Below are 23,618 nucleotides of genomic sequence, written 5' to 3'. Positions count from 1 at the left end.
TTTACAGCTGTTGTGCTGACTGCTGGAATTTACAGTGTCCAAACACAGCAGAGGTCCAAGGCTGGGTGGATTCACAAACATGCAGCAAACAAGTTATGAAGGGACAATTTGATTCTGGATAGAAACAGGCAATCACTCCAAAATTTTGAGAGAGATTATCAGCCACATGTGTCCAATGTCAACTGCTTTCTGATAAGCACTCGCTACCTGATAACCACAGTTTGTGCATTTGGTCAAAGGTTGGGGAATGTCTGGAGCACAGGCCAATATGGGCATGGCAGCCTCCCCAGTTTGGGTAAGCCATGACCATCTACCCTACATGTGACCCTACAAGTAAGAGAGGGGCTTGCCCAAAGCCTAAATCTGTATCCTAATCTTCCCCTGACTGTGCAATACAAATAGACTCCAGCTTTTATTCTGTTAACTGTGATCATGCCAGAAGTGAAATGCAATTAAGCATTTGATTTTGAAAATGAAGATGCACAACACAGGCCACTTATGCAATTTTAATGGAACTAAAGTAGCACTTCGGCATAGCAGAACCATGCTATCACGACAACATTCCAAGAGAAGTCACCGCATCCAGGAGTTTGAAGGGGGTCCTCTGAAGATTTATCATTTCTCCCAAGCCCTTTAGTGTTCAATACTCCAAGGACAAGATCATAAATCTAATACCTTACATTAATCATCTAAAGAGAAGATAATTTGCTAACCTACTTTATGTTGTTGGCTACTGGAAATCCTTAACAATGTGTGGACAAGCAAAGTGACAGAATGGGCACGTACGATTCATAAGACATTTTTCACGGCATGGAATAGCAAATAGCCGCTCCATCACTAAATACTTCTGGGGAAGCATGAGAACTCTCTAACTAATAAATATTCACCAACTGTTTGCCAAGGCCTAATCTGTGTACAGCAGGGATGGAGATGCACGTCTCAGACTCCTGGGATACTCCTGAGGACACATCCCCTCCCTCTTCTAGGCTGCACACCCCTAACCAGCCTTCTCCACACTCTCCTCCAGAGTTTCTGCCTGTCTGGAAAATGTCACTGAACTGTGAAAACACTTCTTGCTTGGCAGGAATGTAGTTTATTGTACAAAGTTAAGAGTCACAACTTTTGTTTCTTTTTCTTTTCAGAAATACAGTCGTACCTTGGAAGTTGAGCAGAATCCATTCCAGAAGTCTGTTCAACTTCCAAAACATTCAAAAACCAAAGTGCGGCTTCCTACAGCTGATCAGAAGCTGCGGAAGCCTTGTCGAATGTTCAGCTTCCAAAAATAGTTTGCAGACCAGATCAGTCACTTCTGGGTTTGCAAAGTTCGGGAGTCAAAACGTTTGGGAACTAAGCTGTTCAACTTTCAAGGTACAACTGTACATACACGTCACTTTGTTTATGACAGCTAACGGACAGCAAAACCAGAAGACAATAAGGTAACAAGCAGGAGTTGCTGGATGTGTGTGTGTATATATATTCCAATCCCTGATTTGAACTTCACCACCCACGCTAAACTAGCTAGCCACCAGTTTTCCACTGTGATTCAGCAACAGTCATCACTGGCATTATCCCTATACGGGTTGGCACTCAGATCTAGTATACCTGGAAGATGGAAAATGTGTCCACCTGGAAGCATCCTGAAAATGTATCTTAACATATTGAAATAAAATTGCTTGGTATACACATGCAAAGGCTCACAGTCTCTCTACTACGCCCAGCCACACCTAGCTGTTCTCATGTCACTCAACCCAGTTGATAGCCAGGCAGATTTGAACTCTGAATCAATCTTACATTTTGTTGAATGTATCTAGACGCTAAACAAGTCTAAACAAAATTATGTAAGATTCCTTGCCAACTGCTTCTGACTAACTCATAAAACACACACACACACACATTAGGCTTGCATGGACAATAAAGATAAAATATTATGGGAAAACTCATTATGTTGCAAAGCCTGTCTCACGAATTCTTGAACTCAGCAAGTCAGGAACAGCAGAGACAACTTACAATCTCACGACCCAACTTCTGCATTGTTTAGATTTTTCCTACAGCACATCATCTTTTCCCCAACAGGAGCTCAAAAATCCATTTCCTTGATTTATTAAATTTGCTTTCAGCTCTGTAAACAAATCCATACCAAATTTAGCTTCTGGCATGTCACAGGGGTCTTGGGTCGTTTTAAGAAGTTTATGGGCAGTATGAATTCTATGAAGAACAAAATACCTCCTTTGGTCTTTAATCTAACAAAAATGCTTTACCACTGAAAACAAAACAGGAGCCTTGTGGCACCTTGAAGACACACAAGTTTATAGCAGCATAAGCTTTGGAAGACATGATAAATCTGTGTGTCTTCAATGTGCACAAAGCTGTTTTCCTTTTTACAACAGACTAACAAGGCTACTTTTGGGAACTACAATGCTGAATTTTATTATCTTGGATCTGTTTGCCTCTTAATCCTATGCATTATGGAAAATTCCAAAACAACCCTTGTTCATATTTCTCCTTCACTCAATGCATCTTAAATATGTAATCTAAATGATGAGGCAATATTCCAGTGCCTTAAGTATGAATAATTTAGATTGCCAAGCTAAGCTGATCTAAGTAGAATTAGACATTTATAATAACATTTTATGCATACCTACTCATAAGGAACTAATCTCTCGGCAGTGAAATATTAATCAGAAAACCAAAGCCCCTCCTTACACAAGGCCATTTGAGTGAGGGCTGAAGTTAAAACAGGCTGTGCACAGAGGACATTCACAGAAGCAGAATATGAGAGAATTTGCCAGAACAGGGTTAACTGAGTTTTTGAATTGTGTACAGAGGCTGACATTTATACCTGGCACAAAACAATTAGAATGCAATTCCTTTGAAATATAGTGAACTTCCCAGCCTGCTATAACTTCTAAAAACCCATTCAAATGCAATTTTTTAAATACAGTGGTACCTCTGGATACGAACGGAATCCGTTCCGGAGATCCGTTCGCATCCAGAAGCAAACGTAACTAGTGATGGCACATCTGCACATGCGCGCGACGTCATTTTGAGTGTCTGCGCATGCGCAAGTGGCGAAACCCAGAAGTAACGCGCTCCGTTACTTCTGGGTTGCCGCGGAGCGCAACTCGAACACGCTCAACCCGAAGCACATTCAACCAGAGGTATGACTGTATAGAAAATGGCTGCTTGGAATGCATTTATTTGTAAAGTTTCATTGGGGGCAACATTTCATTGGATGCAGTTTGTTCACTAAAGGAGAAGGCTGACGTTCTATCTGTTTTGAGGGTGCTAAAGGGACTTATCATAGCCCAGTGTTATATTTTATATATACTGGTTGGAGAATTTGTCATTTAAGGTATTATGAGCGAGCTTCACTTCTCAAAGCAGCTAGGCTGCCACTTTCAAAAGCAAGCATCCCGTTTTAAAGGCCTTGTTACTAAAATCTTCATGTGTTCCTCATGTGAAACAGAGTTTATCCAACTGGAGATTGCATTTCAGCAGAACATTGTAAATCCAAGTATCTCTATCTATATATTTACAATACATGCCTACTCTGAAAAAAAGTTCCAGGGGCAGAGCAATGCAAAGAGCATAAACCTCTTCCCCTCCACATCAATACTTCCATTCTAGAAGTAGAATGCACAAACCTATGGAAGTAAGTTTCGGGAACTCTCCTCCCTCCACCAACCTGAGTACACAAGGAACCTGGTGGACCAGACTAAAAGCCCATCAAACCAGCAACCTGTTTTCACAGTGGTCAGCCAGATTCCTGCAAGCAGGACATGAGTGCAACAGCACTCCCCCCACTTGTGATTCCCATAAACTGGTATTTAAAAGCATATCAATTGACACAGCAGGTAATACATAGCTGTTATGGCTAGTAGCCATTGATAGCCTGATCCACTGAAGGTTCTCTATATGTACATTTAGTGGCATTCAAATCAAAACATCTGCAAAAAGAATGAAACCTACTCCAGTACACAAATGCTCAGTGCAACTTAAGGCCACACAGTTGAAGATATCAGTTACCCCCAACTAATATACCTCTAAAATAGATACTATGCAAGGAGAACAGAGTGCGGTGCCATCGTTCAATGGCGGAGCACGTGTGCTTTGTGTAAAATGTCCCAGGATCCATGTCTGGCACTTCCAGGTAACGTGAAAAGTTTCAGCCTACAAGCTTGGAGAGCCACTGTCAATCAGAGCAGAGCAACACTTTGAACAAACAGTCTGGGTTGATATAAGACCCTTTTGCTTTGTGCATTTGAAACAAAGTGAGCCAATATGATATAATGCAGGATGTTGTTTCTATGATCCTTATTAATGGTAGTACTTGATTCACCTATCAATAGTTAATCTTTCCAATGAAAATAAAAGGGATGTGTGGAAGGATTTGCACCGTCTTAAAACATTCCACTGGTGAGAAACTAGATTTGCCCTTCAGCCCTGGAGATGTGCCAGTTAGATTAGATACACATTAGTGAGGAAATTGCTGCCGTTTTAATGTTACAGCCAGAATAATATTAAACACTTCAGGCAATGGTGCTGTTTTCAAAGTTTGTCATTGTCATAATTGAATTGCAAAATTTTAGCCTTCTCCTACAGTAAGCTTTAACTTGGAAAATCTCCCCTTGGCTTCCGTAACCATTCTGTTTAATGCATCACAAAACCTCTAAGAACTATCTGTCTACATTTGCAATTTTCATTTGTGTTCTTTTCTGGGTAGATTAGATATATCGCTCTTCAAGCAATGTTGCTACCATGCTTTCTTATGTCTTTGTTTTCATCTTCCAGTTTATCTTCTTATCTCCTGCCATTGTCTGAACCAAACAATGAAGCTGGCTGGAACAAATTTCTATGTTATGACTTTTGTGTAGACAAATCACATTTAACTGGTGATCACCTACCCACGTCTACTATTGCTCTCTGTAATTAGGATGTAAAGAGAAGCATATATGTAGTGCTTGAACATATGTGCTTTATTATGTATACTCCAATGACAAACCTTTCCCCTTCCTACAGAAAAAGCATTGGGGTTGTATCCCATTGTGTGTGGCCTTCCCTTTGGAGAAAGCAAAGGCTGGACATTTTACAAGAACTCTAGGGAGGGAGGGGAATCACATGGGAGAGCATGGTTCTATTATCTGTAAAGGTCATCCACCAGGGCAACCAAAGCTGTCTCAGTCCCACGGCCAGGTCTGAACCCAGATAATAACAGATCTAAATATTTTCAAATAATTAAAAAACTCTGACATTAAACACAGCAACATATTTAATGTATCATCTAGTTCAGCTGTACAAGAGAAAAATATGCAGCACCACACCGTTTCCCAACAAAGGTGCCAGAAAGTCAACCACAGCAGCAATCCTATGCATCTGAGATTTAAGTTTATCTCATATAATTCGGCTGCAGTGAGCCAAGGCATAGTCCTAGTTCCTGCAATAATTCCACATTAGTGCTTTGCACTTATCCTTTTTGAAATCCATCTGTTTAAATGCAACTGATCAAAACCTGAACACAGTCATCTTAAAAATGACTATGCAAATGCATGGTGCTGGCATCAATATTTCCTATCGCTAAGGGACTCGATATCGACATAATTTCATGTGATCATCCTGTTTGTTGCATGTAGCTGGCCTGATCCTTCTGCACTGATACGGCAATGCAACTTTGATGGATAACGTATTCCTCCCTGCCTCCCTCCCAAAATAGTAATGAAAATTTTGAGTGAAAGAGTTTCGAAGAGCCTGTGGGACCCTATTAATAACTTCTCTCAAATGTGAATGTTTGCCTTTTAGCAACATTCTTTGTCCTTCCTGCTTTGTTTACATGAGATCTTATCTTGGGATAACAGCCTCTGACCTTGCTTCAAGTCAGCCTAACTTGATTAGGAGATGCAGACACCATCCTGAAGCCAAGAATTCAAAGCAAAAAGATCAACTTGGAAATAATCAAAGACTCTTGATTGGCCTTGCTGTTCATCTCAAGATAAGTGAGTATGTAAACAACAGCAGAGTTTATCTCTGGTGGAGGGAGCCCGCATTTCCACAGGGATCTGTGAATGACCCAAGAGAGTCTGCAAACAGCACACATTAATGTTTTGCTTGCATAACAGCCTTAAATTCTGTACTGTGTGCCATGCTTGCCCTGGAGACTTGCTCACAAATCTTACCTCCATCCTAAGTGCAATTGTGTAGCAAAGGGCAGCTGTATGTGAAGGATGGAATGCCTTCCTGGCTCAGTACAGTTTTTACACCAGTGTTGGCAGACCATTATTTGTCACTTAGAAAGAAAAAGGATTAAGAGCCACAGGCATAGTATAAAATCAAGAAAACCCATGATAATGGCCCATAAACATACGTACTGAGCAAAAACAATGGACAGAAAAAAACAATTCTCATATAATATGTCAAATGCCTGGGAAACTTTTAGTGTTTTAGCCTGGCACCAAATTGTGAACATTTCACAAATGGGGAGGCACAACAGAAAAAGTCTCTCACCCCACTCTCTTGCCCTCAGGTGGGGCACCCAGAGGACAGCTTCATATGAAGACCGAACAGTTCATACCTGAAGTTCTCCCAATATACTAGAAACTTCTACCACACCACCATTATAAAAACAGTTGATCTTGAAGTAAGTGCCCCATTAAGACAACCAGGATTTCTGGTATATGGGCAAAGGAATGAAAAATGTCTTATAAGTCATGTAAAGTGGAACCCTTTGATACATGTACACATAAGGAAATGCTCACTTCAAATGAGAAAATTCCTCTCTTCTACACAGCTTTGACAAACACCCTACCCACTAAAACTCAGGATGCAAGGGAGAAATGTGCTAAGAGGAAGGCATGCTTGGCAAATCCACACCATGATCAACTCTCACCCAGAATAAATAATAATAATAATAATAATAATAATAATAATAATAATAATAATAATAATAATAATAATAATAATTTATTATTTATACCCCGCCCATCTGGCTGGGCCTCCCCAGCCACTCTGGGCGGCTTCCATATAAACCAAAAATACACTAAAATATCACACATTAAAAACTTCCCTGAACAGGGCTGCCTTAAGATGTCTTCTGAATGTCAGGTAGTTGTTTATTGCTTTGACATCTCGTGGGAGGGCGTTCCAAAGGGCGGGCGCCACTACCGAGAAGGACCTCTGCCTGGTTCCCTGTAGCTTTGCTTCTCGCAATGAGGGAACCGCCAGAAGGCCCTTGGCGTTGGACCTCAGCGTCCGGGCAGAACGATGGGGGTGGAGACGCTCCTTCAGGTATACTGGACCGAGGCCATTTAGGGCTTTAAAGGTCAGCACCAACACTTTGAATTGTGCTCGGAAACATACTGGGAGCCAATGTAGGTCTTTCAAGACCGGTGTTATATGGTCTTGGCGGCCGCCCCCAGTCACCAGTCTAGCTGCCGCATTCTGGATTAGTTGTAGTTTCCGAGTCACCTTCAAAGGTAGCCCCACGTAGAGCGCATTGCAGTAGTCCAAGCGGGAGATAAGCAGAGCATGCACCACTCTGGTGAGACAGTCCGTAGGAAGATAGGGTCTCAGCCTACGTACCAGATGGAGCTGGTAAACAGCTGCCCTGGACACAGACAATGTCCCCACTGTGGAAGGACGTGTGGATCCAAAATTGGCCTCCACAGTCACCTATGGACTCATCGTTAAAACAGTGTTTATGGAAGACAATCTTACTCGGCTACGAGTGATCACTGAAGAAGAAGAAGAAGAAGAAGAAGAAGAAGAAGAAGAAGAAGAAGAAGAAGAAGAAGAAGAAGACCCATATGATGGTTTTGTAGGTTGGCTAATTTGGTCCCATGAAGCTCCTGTAGATCAGCTGAATGAATTACACAGGGGACCACATGACTGCATCACACTGAACAAGCCCCTGAAAAATACCTGTATTGCTGTCTCTTCTCCCCATTCTGGAATTTAATTAGCAGTTACCAACATGGTGGAACTGTACCAATGCTTTAATAAAAAGTTTTGTCTTGCTTCCCAATACAGTGCTAGCTAGTTTCAACTGTTAAATCTTTTTACTTATCAGGAAAGTTGTTAAACATCATTTGTTGCCACTGCTAAGAAAGATTTATTTTAAGTTGCTAACATGCAGCATATTTTATGATGTCCCTATTAGTAGGGCTGAAATGTGAAAATAACAATAGTTTTTAAAAATGCATCTGGACAGCTTAGAAATAGTATAGATGCAACTTTGATTATTTTTCCAAAATAAAAGGCAATCTAATAACAGAAATATTGTAAAAATGAATTTGCCTGCTAAAAATGTGTTGGATGAACATCTAAAAATAACTTCCTTTGAGAAACTTGACACTTGGCAAGCAGGCAAGTATACCATGATAAATTAATAGCTTCAGGTATTTTAGAATCAGACGCTTATTGAAGCTACTTGGCTTTGAGGCACAGGTGGTATTTTAATGCCTTCTTTTTAAAGATGTAACTGTTTATAAACACTTACAGCCAAGTACAAAATGCTTTTTCTAGCATTCATTTCAATGGACATATTTTGAACTTAATCGTTTTTTATTCATAACGATCACAAATTGGAACAAAATTGTTACCAAGGGTTACAGATGTTAATTGCATAATCTCAAACTTAATTTACTGCATTCATAGTACAGTAAGTAATTTTTCAATAAGAAGGCAAAATCAAGGAAAGATTAAACACTTACGCGTCACTGGTATCAACTGGACAGTGCAAATCCATCAATATGACTTCTAAAATGTTTTGACATTGGCTACAGCTAATGTTATTAATGACTTCCATAATAATTTTAATGTAGGAAGTGTCTTCACTCAGAATCCCATGCATTGTCATAAAACTCAGGGGGGAATTGTGCTTCTTAGTCCATCCATAGTGGTAGTTCATGTGCTTTCTGTACTTGAGACACTGAATAACACTTGTCAGTCAGAGCAGATGATACTATGCTCAGTGGGCGGATGTACCAATTTGATATGACAGCTTTTTATATGTTCACATCATAGGTACTTGGGTTTACATCCCAAATATTGAGAATTTGTAGTCTAAAACTGTCACTTCTTGTACATAGCTATCTTCCTATTTGTAGGTGACTTTTCAGCCCACAGGTTGTTTTGATTTTGATTTTTGTTTGTCTGTACATTTCCAATTTTTTGTGTTTTATGGTGGTGAAAAGAATCTGGGAAATCTAGAGATAAAGTAAGTGGGGCTGTACAGGCCACTCTGTTCCATTTGGTCTCACCGGCACTGAATTGTAGCTTCATTGCGTTCTGTTTTGTGTGCATTTCTTTCTCAGAATCCACAAAACATTTAAATGGCATGCATTTTGTAAGCACTTTTTTCCCCTTACAGAAAATATGCTCCTTTCAATGCTTTGAAAAGAAATAAAATGCATCTACTTGCATGCACTTTTTGCACACTAAAACTGCATTGCAAAAATGAGAGAAAGAAGAGAACAATGTGAATAGGAGTTGCATTCCGATCCACAGGCAAATTCAGCATCATCACATCAGACTGGTCTTCTGAGAAAAACAGACCAAATAAATTCCTCCCCCCTCCTCCTCTGTTGCTGAGCTATGATCCTTTCCTTTTGCAAGGGACACAAATGCATGCATGCTATAAAATACCCGCTATGAAAACTATGCAAAAGTTATATTTCAAATTGCCTTAGCTCTGCAATTTGCTCACTACTCAAAATTATGAGTGTGTTTGCCTATAAAGAAGGGGAACCTTCCCTTTTCATCTTCTGAAAATAAACTGCTCCACCCTGTAACCAACTACATACTAACATACTTCTGGAAAGTTCTCGACCTTCAGTTGTCTTAAACAAAGACACACCTGTACACATTGGATGGAAGAAGCAACATATCTGAAATGTTACCTCCTTTTTTGTATCTAGGAAGGGGATGATGGATCGAGGGAAGGCAGGAGAATTATGCAATAACAGCAGCAGGAGGAACAAAAAAGAAAACACTGGAAAGAGGAGAAGACAATGCTGCTCACAGTGCAAATGCACGTATTTATTCTCAGGCTATAGAGGAAAGCAATCATGGCTGCTGCAGCTACTTATAAGAAAAAGCCTATTGTGCATGTATAAAATTACCGTATTTTTTGCTATATAAGACACACCAGACCATAAGATGCACCTAGTTTTTGGAGGAGGAAAACAAGAAAAAAAATATTCTGAATCCCAGAAGCCAGAACAGCAAGAGGGATCGCTGCGCAGCAAAAGCTGCGATCCCTCTTGTTGTTCTGGCTTCTGGGATAGCTGTGCAGCCTGCATTCGCTCCATAAGATGCACACACATTTCCCCCTACTTTTTAGGAGGGAAAAAGTGAGTCTTATAGAGCAAAAAATACGGTATATACAAGACACTACACACGCTCCATTAACTTGTGAATTAAATTAAGTGAATCAACCAAATTTGCATGCCTCATTTTTTAAGAAATATATGAAATAGTGAAGGCGAAAAGGATTTAAATCAATTATGAAACAAGACCTTTTTATCAGAGACTGAAAGATCAGCTCCAACCCTGAATGATGCGCCTATAGCAAGTATCAGAAGCAACCAGATTCAGTGGGTGAGGCTGTTATACGAAGGTTGAAGAAATGAAAGATGCGCCCCTGAAGCATAATTCATTCATTTTTTCCTGTAACCTTTCATACCTTTGGGGGCAGGGGGAGTTGGAGGAAAAAGAATACTTCAAAGATGAAAAACTGAAATGAGATGCAAAGCAAAAATGCAGTAGCTGTATGCTTTCAAGTTCACACCTTCTTTTCAAACATCCACATGGGCTAATAAAATATTCCATTCAAGGAAGCTGTTATCAGATTGATTGTGGGTCCTGCAGAAGCTACTATGCTTATCAACAAGGTACAATTGTATGCCTAAACAGCAAAGGGAACCTGTCACTTTTCACTGAAAGGACCTGAAACTGCTCAAGAAATTCACTCAAACATGGTGCCGTTCAAAAGCTCTTGCCATACAGGAAATGATAGCTCAGGTAAGTTTGACAAAAGTCGTTCATAGATCCAGAACTTCTGTTATAGTAGGTCAAGTCCAACTCACCACTCAGATGCCTTGCCCAAGACTCCTACATTGCTGCCAACCAGTTGGCATTAACCCGGGACAGGGCCTTCCTTGTGGTGGTTCCTTGTTTGCGGAATTGCTCTCCCTGGAGAGGTGTGCCTGTCTCTCTCCTAAGTGATTTTTTGGAAATACGTGAAAATATTCCCGTTTACACAGGTATGAGATGGCCAAGATATACTGGTTTTTGCAACTGTGAAATAAGTAACTGTCAGGGTATGTGATTGCGTTTAAATGTTTTTATTTGATTTGAAATTGCACCGTTTAAATATTTTGCTGGGCTCCCACAGGAGAAAGGGTGGGATACAAATTTAACAAATGATGATGATAATAACAGACTGCCCAGGACTCTTTTGGATAGCAAATCAACTCAAGACATTGCTAGTCAAAGCACCATTGCACCCTCTTTCCTGCAACGTCCCGTGGTAACAGAAAAAATCAGCCAGTGACATGCATGGAGGACAGGCTGGCGTGGAACACAGAGGCCAAAGAGGAGATTTAGAGGGTCGAACTAAACAATATGGTTGAAACCAGTGATGCCACTGCAAGAACAGAACCAATTTCTCCTAACACAAGGAACTTCCTCTCACCATAGGCACTGCAGGTTGGGAGGGGAGAAAGGAGAAGTTCACGCACACAACATTAGACTTCACCATATCTAACACCAAGGCTTTTTTTAGCCAGCACTCACTGGAACTCAGGTGGGCGCCATTGCCATTATAAGAGAACAAGGATGGCATTTGTGGTGAGTTCCAGCACCTCTTTTTCTACAAAAATAGCACTGTCTAACACCATATGTTAACTGTGCGATCGCACAATTAAATGCACCTCAGTTTTTAAATCTCCTCTAAAGAGACATAGGGAGGCATTCTTGATTTTGACTATGGTGCATTCAGACTGTCTCAATCCTTCTCCTCTCTCCCACTTCAGACCTAGTGTATATACACAGCTCCCTGCTTGCCCCAGGAGAAAGGTTGCCAATGGCATTACTAATGCCTTTAAGAAATTAATAATAATAATCTTTATCAATTTTGGAAATCAAATTATCATAACCAAATGCATCATTGAGCTTTGCTGTAAGGGTGAAGAGACCAGGGATTTTTAATCTATTTATTATTAATAATAAATTAATCTATTTATTATTATTAATCTATTTATTCTTACTGTTAAAGCTTTATTATAACTGCAGTTTTATTCCACTCATTGCCTGGTTTCAAGCTGGTTTCACATGAAGGCTGGGAATCCAGTGTTTATGCTTCTCTACGTTTAAGAAAAATCCCACGAACAATAGCAGCGGAGTGATGAAATGAGCTCACAATTCAGCAAAGACTGGAACAACAAGTTGTAGAAGATTCCCAATAGTCTGCCAACAGCATACTCCCAGGATCAAATACAGCTACACCCATACAGTGAGCTTGCAAAAGGTAATCCTCAACTCCCAGAAAAGAAGATGACAAATCTAGATTTTTAGACAGAAAAAAAAATTGCTGCACACACACCAGAATAGTGGATTCAAGTCTTCAACGCTGTCATGTTTCATGCACTCTTTTACTGGGGAAGAACAGCACAATAAACCCCATATAATATATCAGCATCCATGTAGATACACCCACTATGTACAATAACCATTGTCAACTGGGTAAAGGCTCCAAGAAAATGGAGATTCCAGAAAGTTAATTGCTGGAATTTAGTGATGAGTAAAACATTTCAGAAAAGGATTTGACACATGAGGATCCAAAAGTGAAGCATCAGATAGGTTTTCACTGGTATTTGTACTCACCGGTAAACATTTTTGTAACAGCTTTGCTCTGCTTCCGGGCAGAGCACAGGAGCAGCAACCATGGAGGGAAAAACTCATAGTGACTAGCTAGAAGCTCAGCTATAGTTCCAGATAAGCTTGTAGATGTCTGGTCACCTTCTGCAATGTTACATCCCTCATCCACAGAATCTACAAGGAGGAAGAGACTTTGTTGAGGGGGCTTGGCTCCGAGAAGAGGCAGCAAAATGCACCTGCAAGGAGAAAAAGAAAGGAGAATTATAACACACACACACATAAAAATCCAGAAATATATTCTATATGGGTGGTTTTGTTTTTCAGCAAAGGAACGTGTGTGTGTTTGTTTGCGTGTACACAAAGAGGTGCTCACAGTATGTACTAAAACGAGGTCGCTAGGGAATTCTTTTTCCAGTGTTGTCAGGGAGCGCAGACTCACTTGCAGCCACTTTAATATTTGATTAAGCCTTTTAACATGTAAACAAATGCAGCAGTTCAAGTGCTGAGGCCAACAACAAGCACGTCTGGATTACGCTTGTGCAGCTACCCAACATGGCCATAAACAGGGAATTTCAAGTTTAACAGGAGTTGGATACGCCCAGCAGAATGTATGAATAGAGGTTTTATTAGTACCAAGCGCAATCCCAGCTAAAGTTCTAGTAACAACTATTCGCAGCAATGCTCCTGGTCTGTACAAGCCCTATTAGAAGGTACTGCAGATACACAGACCAGCACTGCTCTCTTGTGCGAATGCCATTCATTTCCATGGCTGAGTGCGCAACAAGTGGATGCTCTCATGATGAGACAGTACACAATCACAAAACCACCCAGTAAGAGCCTCTTTGCATGATCTCTGAAATAACATTCCTGAATTCAAGTCAGTATCCAGTTTGTTTACTCTAGCAAGCAGTTAAGTCCAAAGCTAAAGTGAACTGAAGGTGAACCAGCAACTCTTGGCAAGATCAGAGGTGCTTGCTCCCCCCTTGTTCCTTGGAAGCGACATGATTATTCACTGTATGAATACAAGATATTGCAGGGCCATCTACCCAAACCAAACCAGACTGTCTACCTCGTTTGCCCCCACGCAAAATGTCATGGTGGTAGATGTCTAAGTCCTTGCATCAGTGCTAGGAAGCAGGCCATCACCCCCCCCCCCACCCAAACCGGTTGGGGGGTGAGAGCATATACTAACAGTAAGTACAGCATCAGAGCTATGAAAGCTTCAGAAATAAAGAAATAGCCCTTCAAGAAAAGGCAGCTCTCCCCTCCCCCAACAGCATGGTTCTCTCTGCTCACAAGATTTGAAATTCTTAGGCTGGGGATGGGGTGGGAAGGAACAGGCAAAACCCAGAATCACTTAAATAACTCAAGGATGTGTTCATGCTCTGGAATTCTTTATGACAGCATTTTATCAAAAGATGTGTCATGATAACAACCTGGATTATCCCCTTGGAATATAATTATAATTATAAATCCCCAATACATGGGATTTAAGTAAAGTGTGAAGTAAAAAAAGTACATGCCAGATAAGAAAAAAAATACACAACTAGCTCAAAGTCTGTACAGTGATACCTCGGGTTACAAGCACCTCGGGTTACAGACTCTGCTAACCCAGAAATAGTACCTTGGGTTAAGAACTTTACCTCAGGATGAAAACAGCAATCATGCGGCGCCAGCGCCGGGAGGCCCCATTAGCTAAAGTGGTAGGTTTAGAACGGTTTCAGGTTAAGAACGGACCTCCGGAACGAATTAAGTTCGTAACCAGAGGTACCACTGTACAGCCAATGAATAATTAGATATTAGAGTTGCAATCCTGATACATTTGCATTCTAGTTAGTCTCACTGAACTCTATGGGGCTTGCTTCTGGTTGAATAAGCCTAGGACTGCACAGCAAACCTCTGAAACACATGTTTCCTTCATTATCCAAAGACCTTACTCATCTAATTGCACTTTTTGCCACCATGAAATGCGAGAAAGTCTTGGTAAACTAGTGAAGAAAGCATGTTCAATTATCCAAACTTCTGATTACTCAACACAGCTATTGGGATGAATAAGGCTGTAGTACTATTTTGTCAACTGGCAGGGATGGGGGTGGGTAGAGCCTTCAACGCAACTTGCATTTTTGCCATACCAAGGAAGTGATTCACCAACCGCTTCCAGTAATGTAGCCCCACTGACTTGACCAGATGAGTGAAAGGCCTGACACACTTCCGAAGTGTCATTTTCTATTACTAACCATTTGCCTTTTTGTGTGTGTTTTTGGACTGGAATTCCCCCGAGAATCCATAATTTCCATCATACTTTTTCTGTGTGCAGCTCTTTATGTCCCTATTTAAGACCAATTTTATCATAGAGGTGATTCCTAATTTATTTGAAATGGTTAAAAAAAATCATCAGTGCATATTTAAATGGAATAGATGAGCATCATTTTCTAATAATAGCATGAGTTTGATCAAACTGCAGGAGGCAGTGGAGGACAGAAGTGCCTGGCGTGCTCTGGTCCAGGGGGTCACGAAGAGTCGGACACAACTAAACGACTAAACAACAACAACAAGGCATTCCATATGTAAGGTAAAACACATTCCATGCAAACTCACCACAGTTCACATTTAGAACAGTTTGGCTATTCCCCATTTCCACCAGTGCTTTCTGACTAAGATTTTTAAACACAAATTTAATTCTAGCAGGGGGAAAAAGAATGCATTACAACACATTACAGCTACCAGTAACTCCCCAAGGCTAGAGCATCATTACAACAGGAGATATCACACAAAAAAGCAGACTCTTTTAAGTGTCTGCTTCAGCGCATCCAGAATTTTCTAACTTCCAACTGCATCCTGACCTCAGGCCTATTCAGCAATTCTTCAATAAGGCAACTGTTCCTGCCATGAAATAGTCTTGACTAGAAAATAATCCCTTTATTTTCAAAAATGCCATCTTGGTTTCAAAGCAGAATGAACTGCGGCAATTCGCCCCCTTCTCACGCCAGCCAAATGTTTCGTTATCTCTAGAGAAGGTTAGCAGTCATTTTGAAGACCGTTTGAAAATAATCATGAGCTCTGTAAAATAAGATGTAAACAATATGCCATCAAACCTAATTATATGTTTTGAGTGAGAAATCAATCTTCAGAGTGACAATGAGTGGAACAAAGGGCTGGGAGAATCTGAAACTTCTGCATCTCCACTAACACTGGTTTTACTTCCAAATTCAGATGTGCAGCTACACTGTTAGGTAAAGGTAAACCGACTCTGGGGTTGCGGCGCTCATCTCGCTTTATTGGCTGAGGGAGCCGGCGTACAGCTTCCGGGTCATGTGGCCAGCATGACTAAGCTGCTTCTGGCGAACCAGAGCAGCGCACGGAAACGCCGTTTACCTTCCCGCTGGAACGGTACCTATTTATCTACTTGCACATTGACGTGCTTCAAACTGCTAGGTGGGCAGAAGCAGGGACCAGGCAACAGGAGCTCACCCCGTCGCAGGGATTCGAACCGCCAAGTCCTAGGCTCTGTGGTTTAACCCACAGTGCCCCTCTTTATTCACCTGTTTCTACTCTTTCCCTAGATACTTACCTTAGGTAATCACTCCTACCCTTCACTCCTCCCTTCAATAACAAAAACACTTTTATGAGAAAGGTTCTTCATGTTAAGCAGACACTCTTTAAAAATATGTCACCAAAGAGCCTTCCTTTCAAATCCACAGCACTAAACTTTTCCAACTTTTGCATCTGTGGGAATCCGCCATCCATGCCATGTAGCAAAAAGGTCTCCACAGAACTCCATTAAACAGCAGCCAATCATGTGGCCTTGGTTGGGAGATGCAACCAAGCCATGCCTTTTATTTCATTTTCCCCGCCTTCCCACTACATTCACGCTTGTGTAGTAATTTGTGATAAAATGTTCATGGCAGCAGCAGCTCACACTAAACACGTTTCCCTAGAATGGCTCATTTTGGGATGATCAGCATCAACTTTTCCAAGAGAATGCTATTCAAAAACGTCTCCTGCAACCTTTGCCAACACTCCTGCAAGTGGTAAAAACCTGCACTGCTACACCAAGAAATGGGAATCTGTGGCCTTCTGAATTTTGGCTGCCCTAGTCGGTATGGCAAACAGTGAGAGGTGATGGCAGTGGGGTCTAGCAACACCCGAAGGTCTCTGAACTACATATTTTACACATGATTTTCTTTATCCGATGTAAATCAGGTTAGCCATGCAGGCATCAAAATTGCACGACACATTCAGTTCCTAAGAAACAGCACAAATTGGTTTATGTGCTCATTGATCATTTGGATATAATTTCAGCCTCATCTCACCAGAATAGGTCTATAAATCCAGAAGACTATATTCCCTCATATGAACCTGTCTGGGCTCTGAGATATTCAGGGGAGCCTCTTTATCTTGGTCCCACCACCCTCAAAAGCATGTTTGGTTGAGACGCAGTACAGGACCTACTCAGTGGCTGCTCCCAGAGTTTGGCTGCTGCCTTCCTAGAGAATTAGATTGGCTCCCTCCTTGTTGACTTGAAAGGGCTAGTGCTGTCTTGTTTTTATTGTAGTGATCTATACGTTTGTGTGTGTAAGGGTAAAGATAAAGGTACCCCTGCCCGTACGGGCCAGTCTTGACAGACTCTAGGGTTGTGCGCTCATCTCACTCTAGAGGCCAGGAGCCAGCGCTGTCCGGAGACACTTCCGGGTCACGTGGCCAGCATGACGAAGCTGCTCTGGCGAACCGGCACCAGAGCAGCACACGGAAACGCCGTTTACCTTCCCGCTATAAAGCGGTACCTATTTATCTACTTGCACTTGGGGGTGCTTTCGAACTGCTAGGTGGGCAGGAGCTGGGACCGAACGACGGGAGCTCACCCCGCCGCAGGGATTCGAACCGCCAACCATGCAATCGGCAAGTCCTAGGCGCTGAGGTTTTACCCAGAGCGCCACCCGCGTCCCTGTTTGTGTGTGTACAAATGTTTAAATGTTGTTTTTTAAATGAAAGCTTTCCCCTCTATGTTTCACCTGTTTCTATTTTAGCTGTAAATTGCTTTGGGTTCCTGTCAGGGGAAAAGGCAGGATATCAATAATGATATAAATTAAGAAATAAATGAAGATCACCCACAGGAAATCTCAATACACTTTTCCAGCAGCACTTCTTTTGTGACATTTGGTGCCATTTTCGAACTGCTCAACTGCACCAATTCTATACAGCTTCTGAATTCACCTGAATTGCCAATTCATTTCAGCGCTAAGAGAAGTATCTTGCCAGAGTTATCCGCTGAATGTTCAGACTTACAAGATTTACAGTTGCCCCTGGATCTCTCATTTCCTTTCCTGAATCTATATCATACAAACAAGGAAGAGGCTTGACGGATCTGAAAAGAATTTAATGTGATAAAAAGAGGATGCACTTCTTCAGCAATCAAAGGATTTCCCTGGATAGATATGAAAAGGAAGCTACAGACAATGTAAGAGTAAAGACTTCTACTCACAAAGGCTTCCTCAAAGGACACAATAATTCTTTATAAGAGGTTTAGAGTAACAATACTGCATTTTATTTTATTTTTGCTCCAGTAAAGCCACTGGTACCTCTCCCCACTTCCTCCATATATTTCAACTTTCACCTTAATAAATTTAACATAACTTTCATTGATCTAAGCACTTGAGGGGAAGCATAAAACCACAGAGAAACTGCACAATGTCTGGATAGTTCAGTGCAAGACTTTGTAGTCATTCTTCGGAATTAGCAGACTGTGAATGCATCTTTTTAACACAGATGACAAGAACTGGTTGTAGCTTTCAAAAGGAACCAGTGCCATCTACGATGCTATCAGAACTTCCTTTTCCCTGCAAAAAAACACCCCTACCTAACATTCAAGAATTTCCCTCGTCTCCTTAACAGCCACACAAAACTGCTGGTTCAGTAACCCTGAAATGCACCAGGATCCCTAGATCCTCTCTCGTTTTCCCACTGATACAAAATATGCTTTAGCCCCCAAAGCATATGACACAACACTGGGTGCTACTAGATTGCATTCCATTTCTTTCATTCATCTTCATGACATCATTCCATGCATCCTGCACAATTCCTCAATGTCCATTTAAGTTAGCTATTTCATTGGCAACCCCCCACTTTCCTTCCTAAAGATAACAGCAAAAAGAATGAATAAAACAGGTTTAAGGACTATGGCTGCAACGCTAACTTTGTCTGCTGAAGTTCTGCTGAATCCAGTGGGACTTATTCTCTAATACTTGAAGGAAGGACACCAATTCTTACTTGATCGTTTATTTCTCTCCTTATCTATTTCATACACTTCTTGATTGCAACAAACAAACCGACAAACCTCAAAGTGGTTTACAAAGAGATTTTACCATGTAGTATTTCCCCATCTTCGCTTTTAGTTCTTCATTCGCCTTGCACTACACTGCATTACTAAACTCCAAATGGATTACTCTACCTATCTGTTTAAGAAAATGCAACTTTGCTCAAAATAAGTAATCATAAACCTGTGTGGCAGGTGTTAATATTCTAGGTGGAAATCCTTCTGCTAAAAACACACCAAATAATAATAATAATAATAATAATAATAATAATAATAATAATAATAATATTTATACCCCACCCATCTGGCTGGGTTTCCCCAGGTGAATCAAATAAGATCAGTGTCTGATATCCTATGCTCACATGTGCTTGGCCTTTTGGGGGTGAAATTGAAAACACTATCTGGGAACAAGTCCCAATGAATTCTGCAGGACTTACTCCTGAGTAGATGTGCACAGGATTGCACTGTTAGCCTGCCTTTTCTAATTGCATTATAATTTATGAGCAGCCAAGCAGAGTGCACTGTAGTTCATCTTTCCATAACCGCTGACCTTCTTCATAGTCGTTTTGACAGCAGAAGTGCTCTGAATGGGAACGACGAATTCAGCACTTTAAAGGCTGCAAAGGGAAGGTCTCACACATACCACCATGTAACACCCTGAATTTATCTGTACTGACTTTCATCTTCCTTTTTCAATTCCCTTAGTTAATCCAGCCAAGCAATGAGTTCAAATGGCTCACTATCATCTTATAGCTTACACTTGGACACCAACACAGCAACCATAATTATGAAATTTCAGTGTCTCCTCTTTCACCGTTACTGAATCCTTATATAAAGCTGCTTTAGCCACAGTCTGCTTTAGACATAGATATCTTTGTTTCATCATTTTACAGATCATTAATATGTTAAGCTCATGTCCTCCAGGTTTATTAAATGGCTGCAATCTATACTGTAACAGTCAGTACTAATACAGAAACAGACTATTTTGACATGCACTTAAAATGGTAAAATTATAGCAAAGGTAGTACCTCTCTATTTTTGGTAACATGCTCTGTAAAATCAAGCTTTCCCCCTTATTTGTTCTCTTCTACTCACAAGCTGGTTCTCTAGGTCATAACATACGCTAAATCAAGCAGAATTCCTTCTCTACACCATCTTGATTTATAACTAAAGCAGTCTGTAGCACGACCATGTATGGTGGTTTGTTCCATCTCTCCTAACGAGTCCGTTAGAAAGGAGAGAGAGAGAGCACTATGTAAAAAAGATTCACTTTTTGAACTGACTCATACATAATAGAACCAGTAACAAAAACTTAGAGTGAAACTCTGCAACCAGCAGAGCTGAGGGGAATTAAGAGTCCAGCAACATTTTAAGAACCACAGGTTCCCCACCCTTGGTGTCAGTTTTTAAGGACACTCAGTGATTTCAAAGAAAACAACTATATTCCCACAATCCCTTCTATACCCTGATAATCAATTTTCTACCTCTTTCCCTTAACTTCTGGTATTATGCATTGCCTATTTGTCAAAAACAACAACTGGAACACAGCAAAATTAACCTATGTTCACTGTATGTTTGCCATGACTGTATCTTGCTGTAGTCATTTTTGCTTTTCTAAAGTTAATTCCTTAACGTTCTGCAGGTTTCAAAAATTATGTGCAAGTACAATTCAGCCTTCCAACTTTGCCCCTGGACAAGTTGCTCCTTTCTGCCATTCATCCTTCCTCCTCTGATTCCTTTCTCATCTCCTTTGAAGTAGTGGGTTGTCACAAAGTGACTCACCTCAGCACCAAAAGCTGAGGCATAAATCACACTAACGCTGTTAACAAAATCTATTCCACAATTTATGTCTTCAGCCTCTTAGATATAGCATGATTGCAAGAGGAAAAGGAAGACTTTTAAATAGCACTGTTCCACCTGTGCTACCACCAGCGCATATTTTATATGGCAATTACCCCCAAAAGTCCTACTAGTGATTTAATGCAAAAAGTTCTCGGAAGTCCCAGAAGTCTGGGTTTGGAGATTTAGTAAAAATGACAGACAAAGCAAGTTAAGAACACCAAAATGAATTGAAAGAAAGATTGTTCAATTTTCTCTGCATTGCGTTTTAAGCTGTTTATATCTATCCAAGCAATGGATGTTGGGGAGGGGCGAATTCTCATGACATTAAGTCATACTGAAAGCAGTTGTGTCCAGCTGGATACAGTGCTGGCCCTGGATGGCAAGGCCTCAAATCCCAACTCAGCAATGGGTCACTTGAGGTCTGGGGTAAGTGACTCCTGGCAAGCAACACAGAGTTGCTCATGAATAAACACAATAGGGACAAAAAAGCCCATTACTGACATAGGAGTCATAGAGAGTCAACAAAAAACTGCAATCTAAAACATATATAAATTGTGAATGCTTATGACTTAGTTATTTACTTTGTTGCTTCAAAACAACAGAATTCTTGTTAAAGTGTGGATTATGAAGTAATCTAGTTCACTCCTACTTGTTCAAGTTATTCCTTGTGCCAAATGTACAGACCACGTAGTTTAGTGGGGAAATGTTGCAACCTGGAAAAATGAAAGAAAATTGTCACTTGGTACAACTAGAATCTCCAAAGGGTGAGGCTGGCTCATTTTCAAAAGCCAATAAATGCACTGATGAATTAGGAACAGAAACGTGTAGCTGAATTGAAAGGCAAGGATGAAAAGCACAATAGCAGGAATGGCAAACAGGTCAGAACAAGGTTGATAACCATCATTTTATTTATACACTCATGCATTTTGATCAAATGATCTTCAAGGTGGCTTACAACCTAGGTAGTGGGGTAGGAAAGCTGGGGAAAAAATCACATCTGGCAACCAATGTGCCCTATTGGTTTCAGATAGCACAAGGGTAGCCAAGTCTACAAAGCCCGGGACAAAAATTTCACAGCCCTCTAGCAGCTATGGTGGCTCATTTACAAGAAGTTATGTGTTTTGTGTTCATTCTGGGAGTGTGTACTAGATTCTGACCAAACTTAGTCTCCTAGAGCACAATATACATCAGGAGGCTTAGTTTGGTCAGAATACACTACGTTGCCAGACACGAAATATATTGGCATTATTTTCAGCTGTCCGAAGGAGACCTGGTTTGTCTGGCTGGTGGCAGAGGACAAAAGATCCCCAACCCCTTGCTTCTGCAATCTCAGGGCAACTGGGACACTGGTTTGGGGGCGGCTGGCGTAGAGTCTGCAGCTCTTCATTCACTGTTCAATGGCTGGTGAAAGGTTAGTTCTTCCAGGATTTAGAACAGCTGGTTCACAGTTTGATGACATACTCATCCTATTCTGTGTTCACATCTGCATTGGCATGAACAAAGGGAAAAAGCATTAGGTATGGACTCTGTACAGTTTGCATACCTTGTTTGGTGCAGAGATATATTTCCTGGTGATGTTAGGTAACAATACCCCAAGGCTATCATCTGCTTAATTTTGGTCTCTAATGGGCACCTATAATGGAGATCCCTGAGAAAGGGACATGTCTAGTCAGGCAAGGTTGGGATTAACTTTAACCTGGATACAAATCGCCCAGACAAACCTGCAGAGATTGCGTTGCTTCATGTTCATCGGTCTACAGTCTAATTCCATTAAGAAAGACGGCTTTTCTCAGCCAGGGAAAATACAGTAAGCCCAATTCCCAGCACTCAGAAAACTGTCGCTTAATCCTGGGTGGCTCATGTAAGTTTATCAGAACCAAAGCTGGTTCTGAACAGTGCCTAATTAAACTATGGAATTTGTTTCCACAAGATGTAGTAATAGCCTCGAACCAGGATGGCTTTAAAAGAATTAGGCAAAGTCAAGAAGGATAAGACTCTCAAAGGCTCTCAAAATATAGCCACAATGGCTATATTTTCCCTCCACTGGTTGGGGTAGTATGCTCTGAAATACCAGTTTCTGTGGGCCAAGAGGGAGTCTGTGCAGCACATTTCTGTGGTAAACTACGCAGATTTTGCATTAATCTAAGTCTCACTCATCTCCTGAACTGCTCTCCCAATCAAACGGAGTGGACTATTCTCTGCTTATTCCCATGAATATCCAGCAAATATGAAGCACAAAGAGTTGAAACAAGGGAAACATTTGCTTAAAAACAGCCTTTTTGTGTGAGCATGCTGGTAATGCTTTGAAACCCAGTGACAGAGTAATAGCATCTCATTTCTCTAGAACGATTGTTCAACAAGACAGAAAGCGTATCCTGGTAGGAAAGCCAACATCCTCCCACTCCTCTAACGCCTCAGGCTTCTCTACTGGGATTTCTTCCAGTGAGTTATCCCCCCCACACACACCAACAGCTTTCAATTATTTTGAAATAGCAAAAGTCATCCTAAAGGAATTAGGTTATTGCCTCAGATCTAGTGCAGCATATTTAAAGGAGGGAAATCTAGCCGTGAGTAAGAATGCTATCGCTTATGC

General features: G+C 41.0%; 1 protein-coding gene across 2 annotated transcripts in view; it reads right to left on the bottom strand.

The window, feature by feature from the left end:
• ANKRD50 (ankyrin repeat domain containing 50) overlaps positions 1-23,618 on the bottom strand; it is a 45,011-nt gene that overhangs the window by 8,083 nt on the left and 13,310 nt on the right. For both annotated transcript variants that reach the window (XM_081208047.1, XM_081208048.1), the window contains one exon: positions 12,877-13,106. In XM_081208047.1, coding sequence (XP_081064173.1) covers positions 12,877-13,106 — 230 coding nt within the window. The remainder of the gene's footprint in view (positions 1-12,876; positions 13,107-23,618) is intronic.

This window comes from Podarcis bocagei (assembly GCF_964188305.1).
Source record: "Podarcis bocagei genome assembly, chromosome: 9".
Classification (NCBI taxonomy): Eukaryota; Metazoa; Chordata; class Lepidosauria; order Squamata; family Lacertidae; genus Podarcis; species Podarcis bocagei.
The sequence above is the reverse complement of the archived record's forward strand: the minus strand, read 5'-3'. Positions and strand labels throughout refer to the sequence as shown.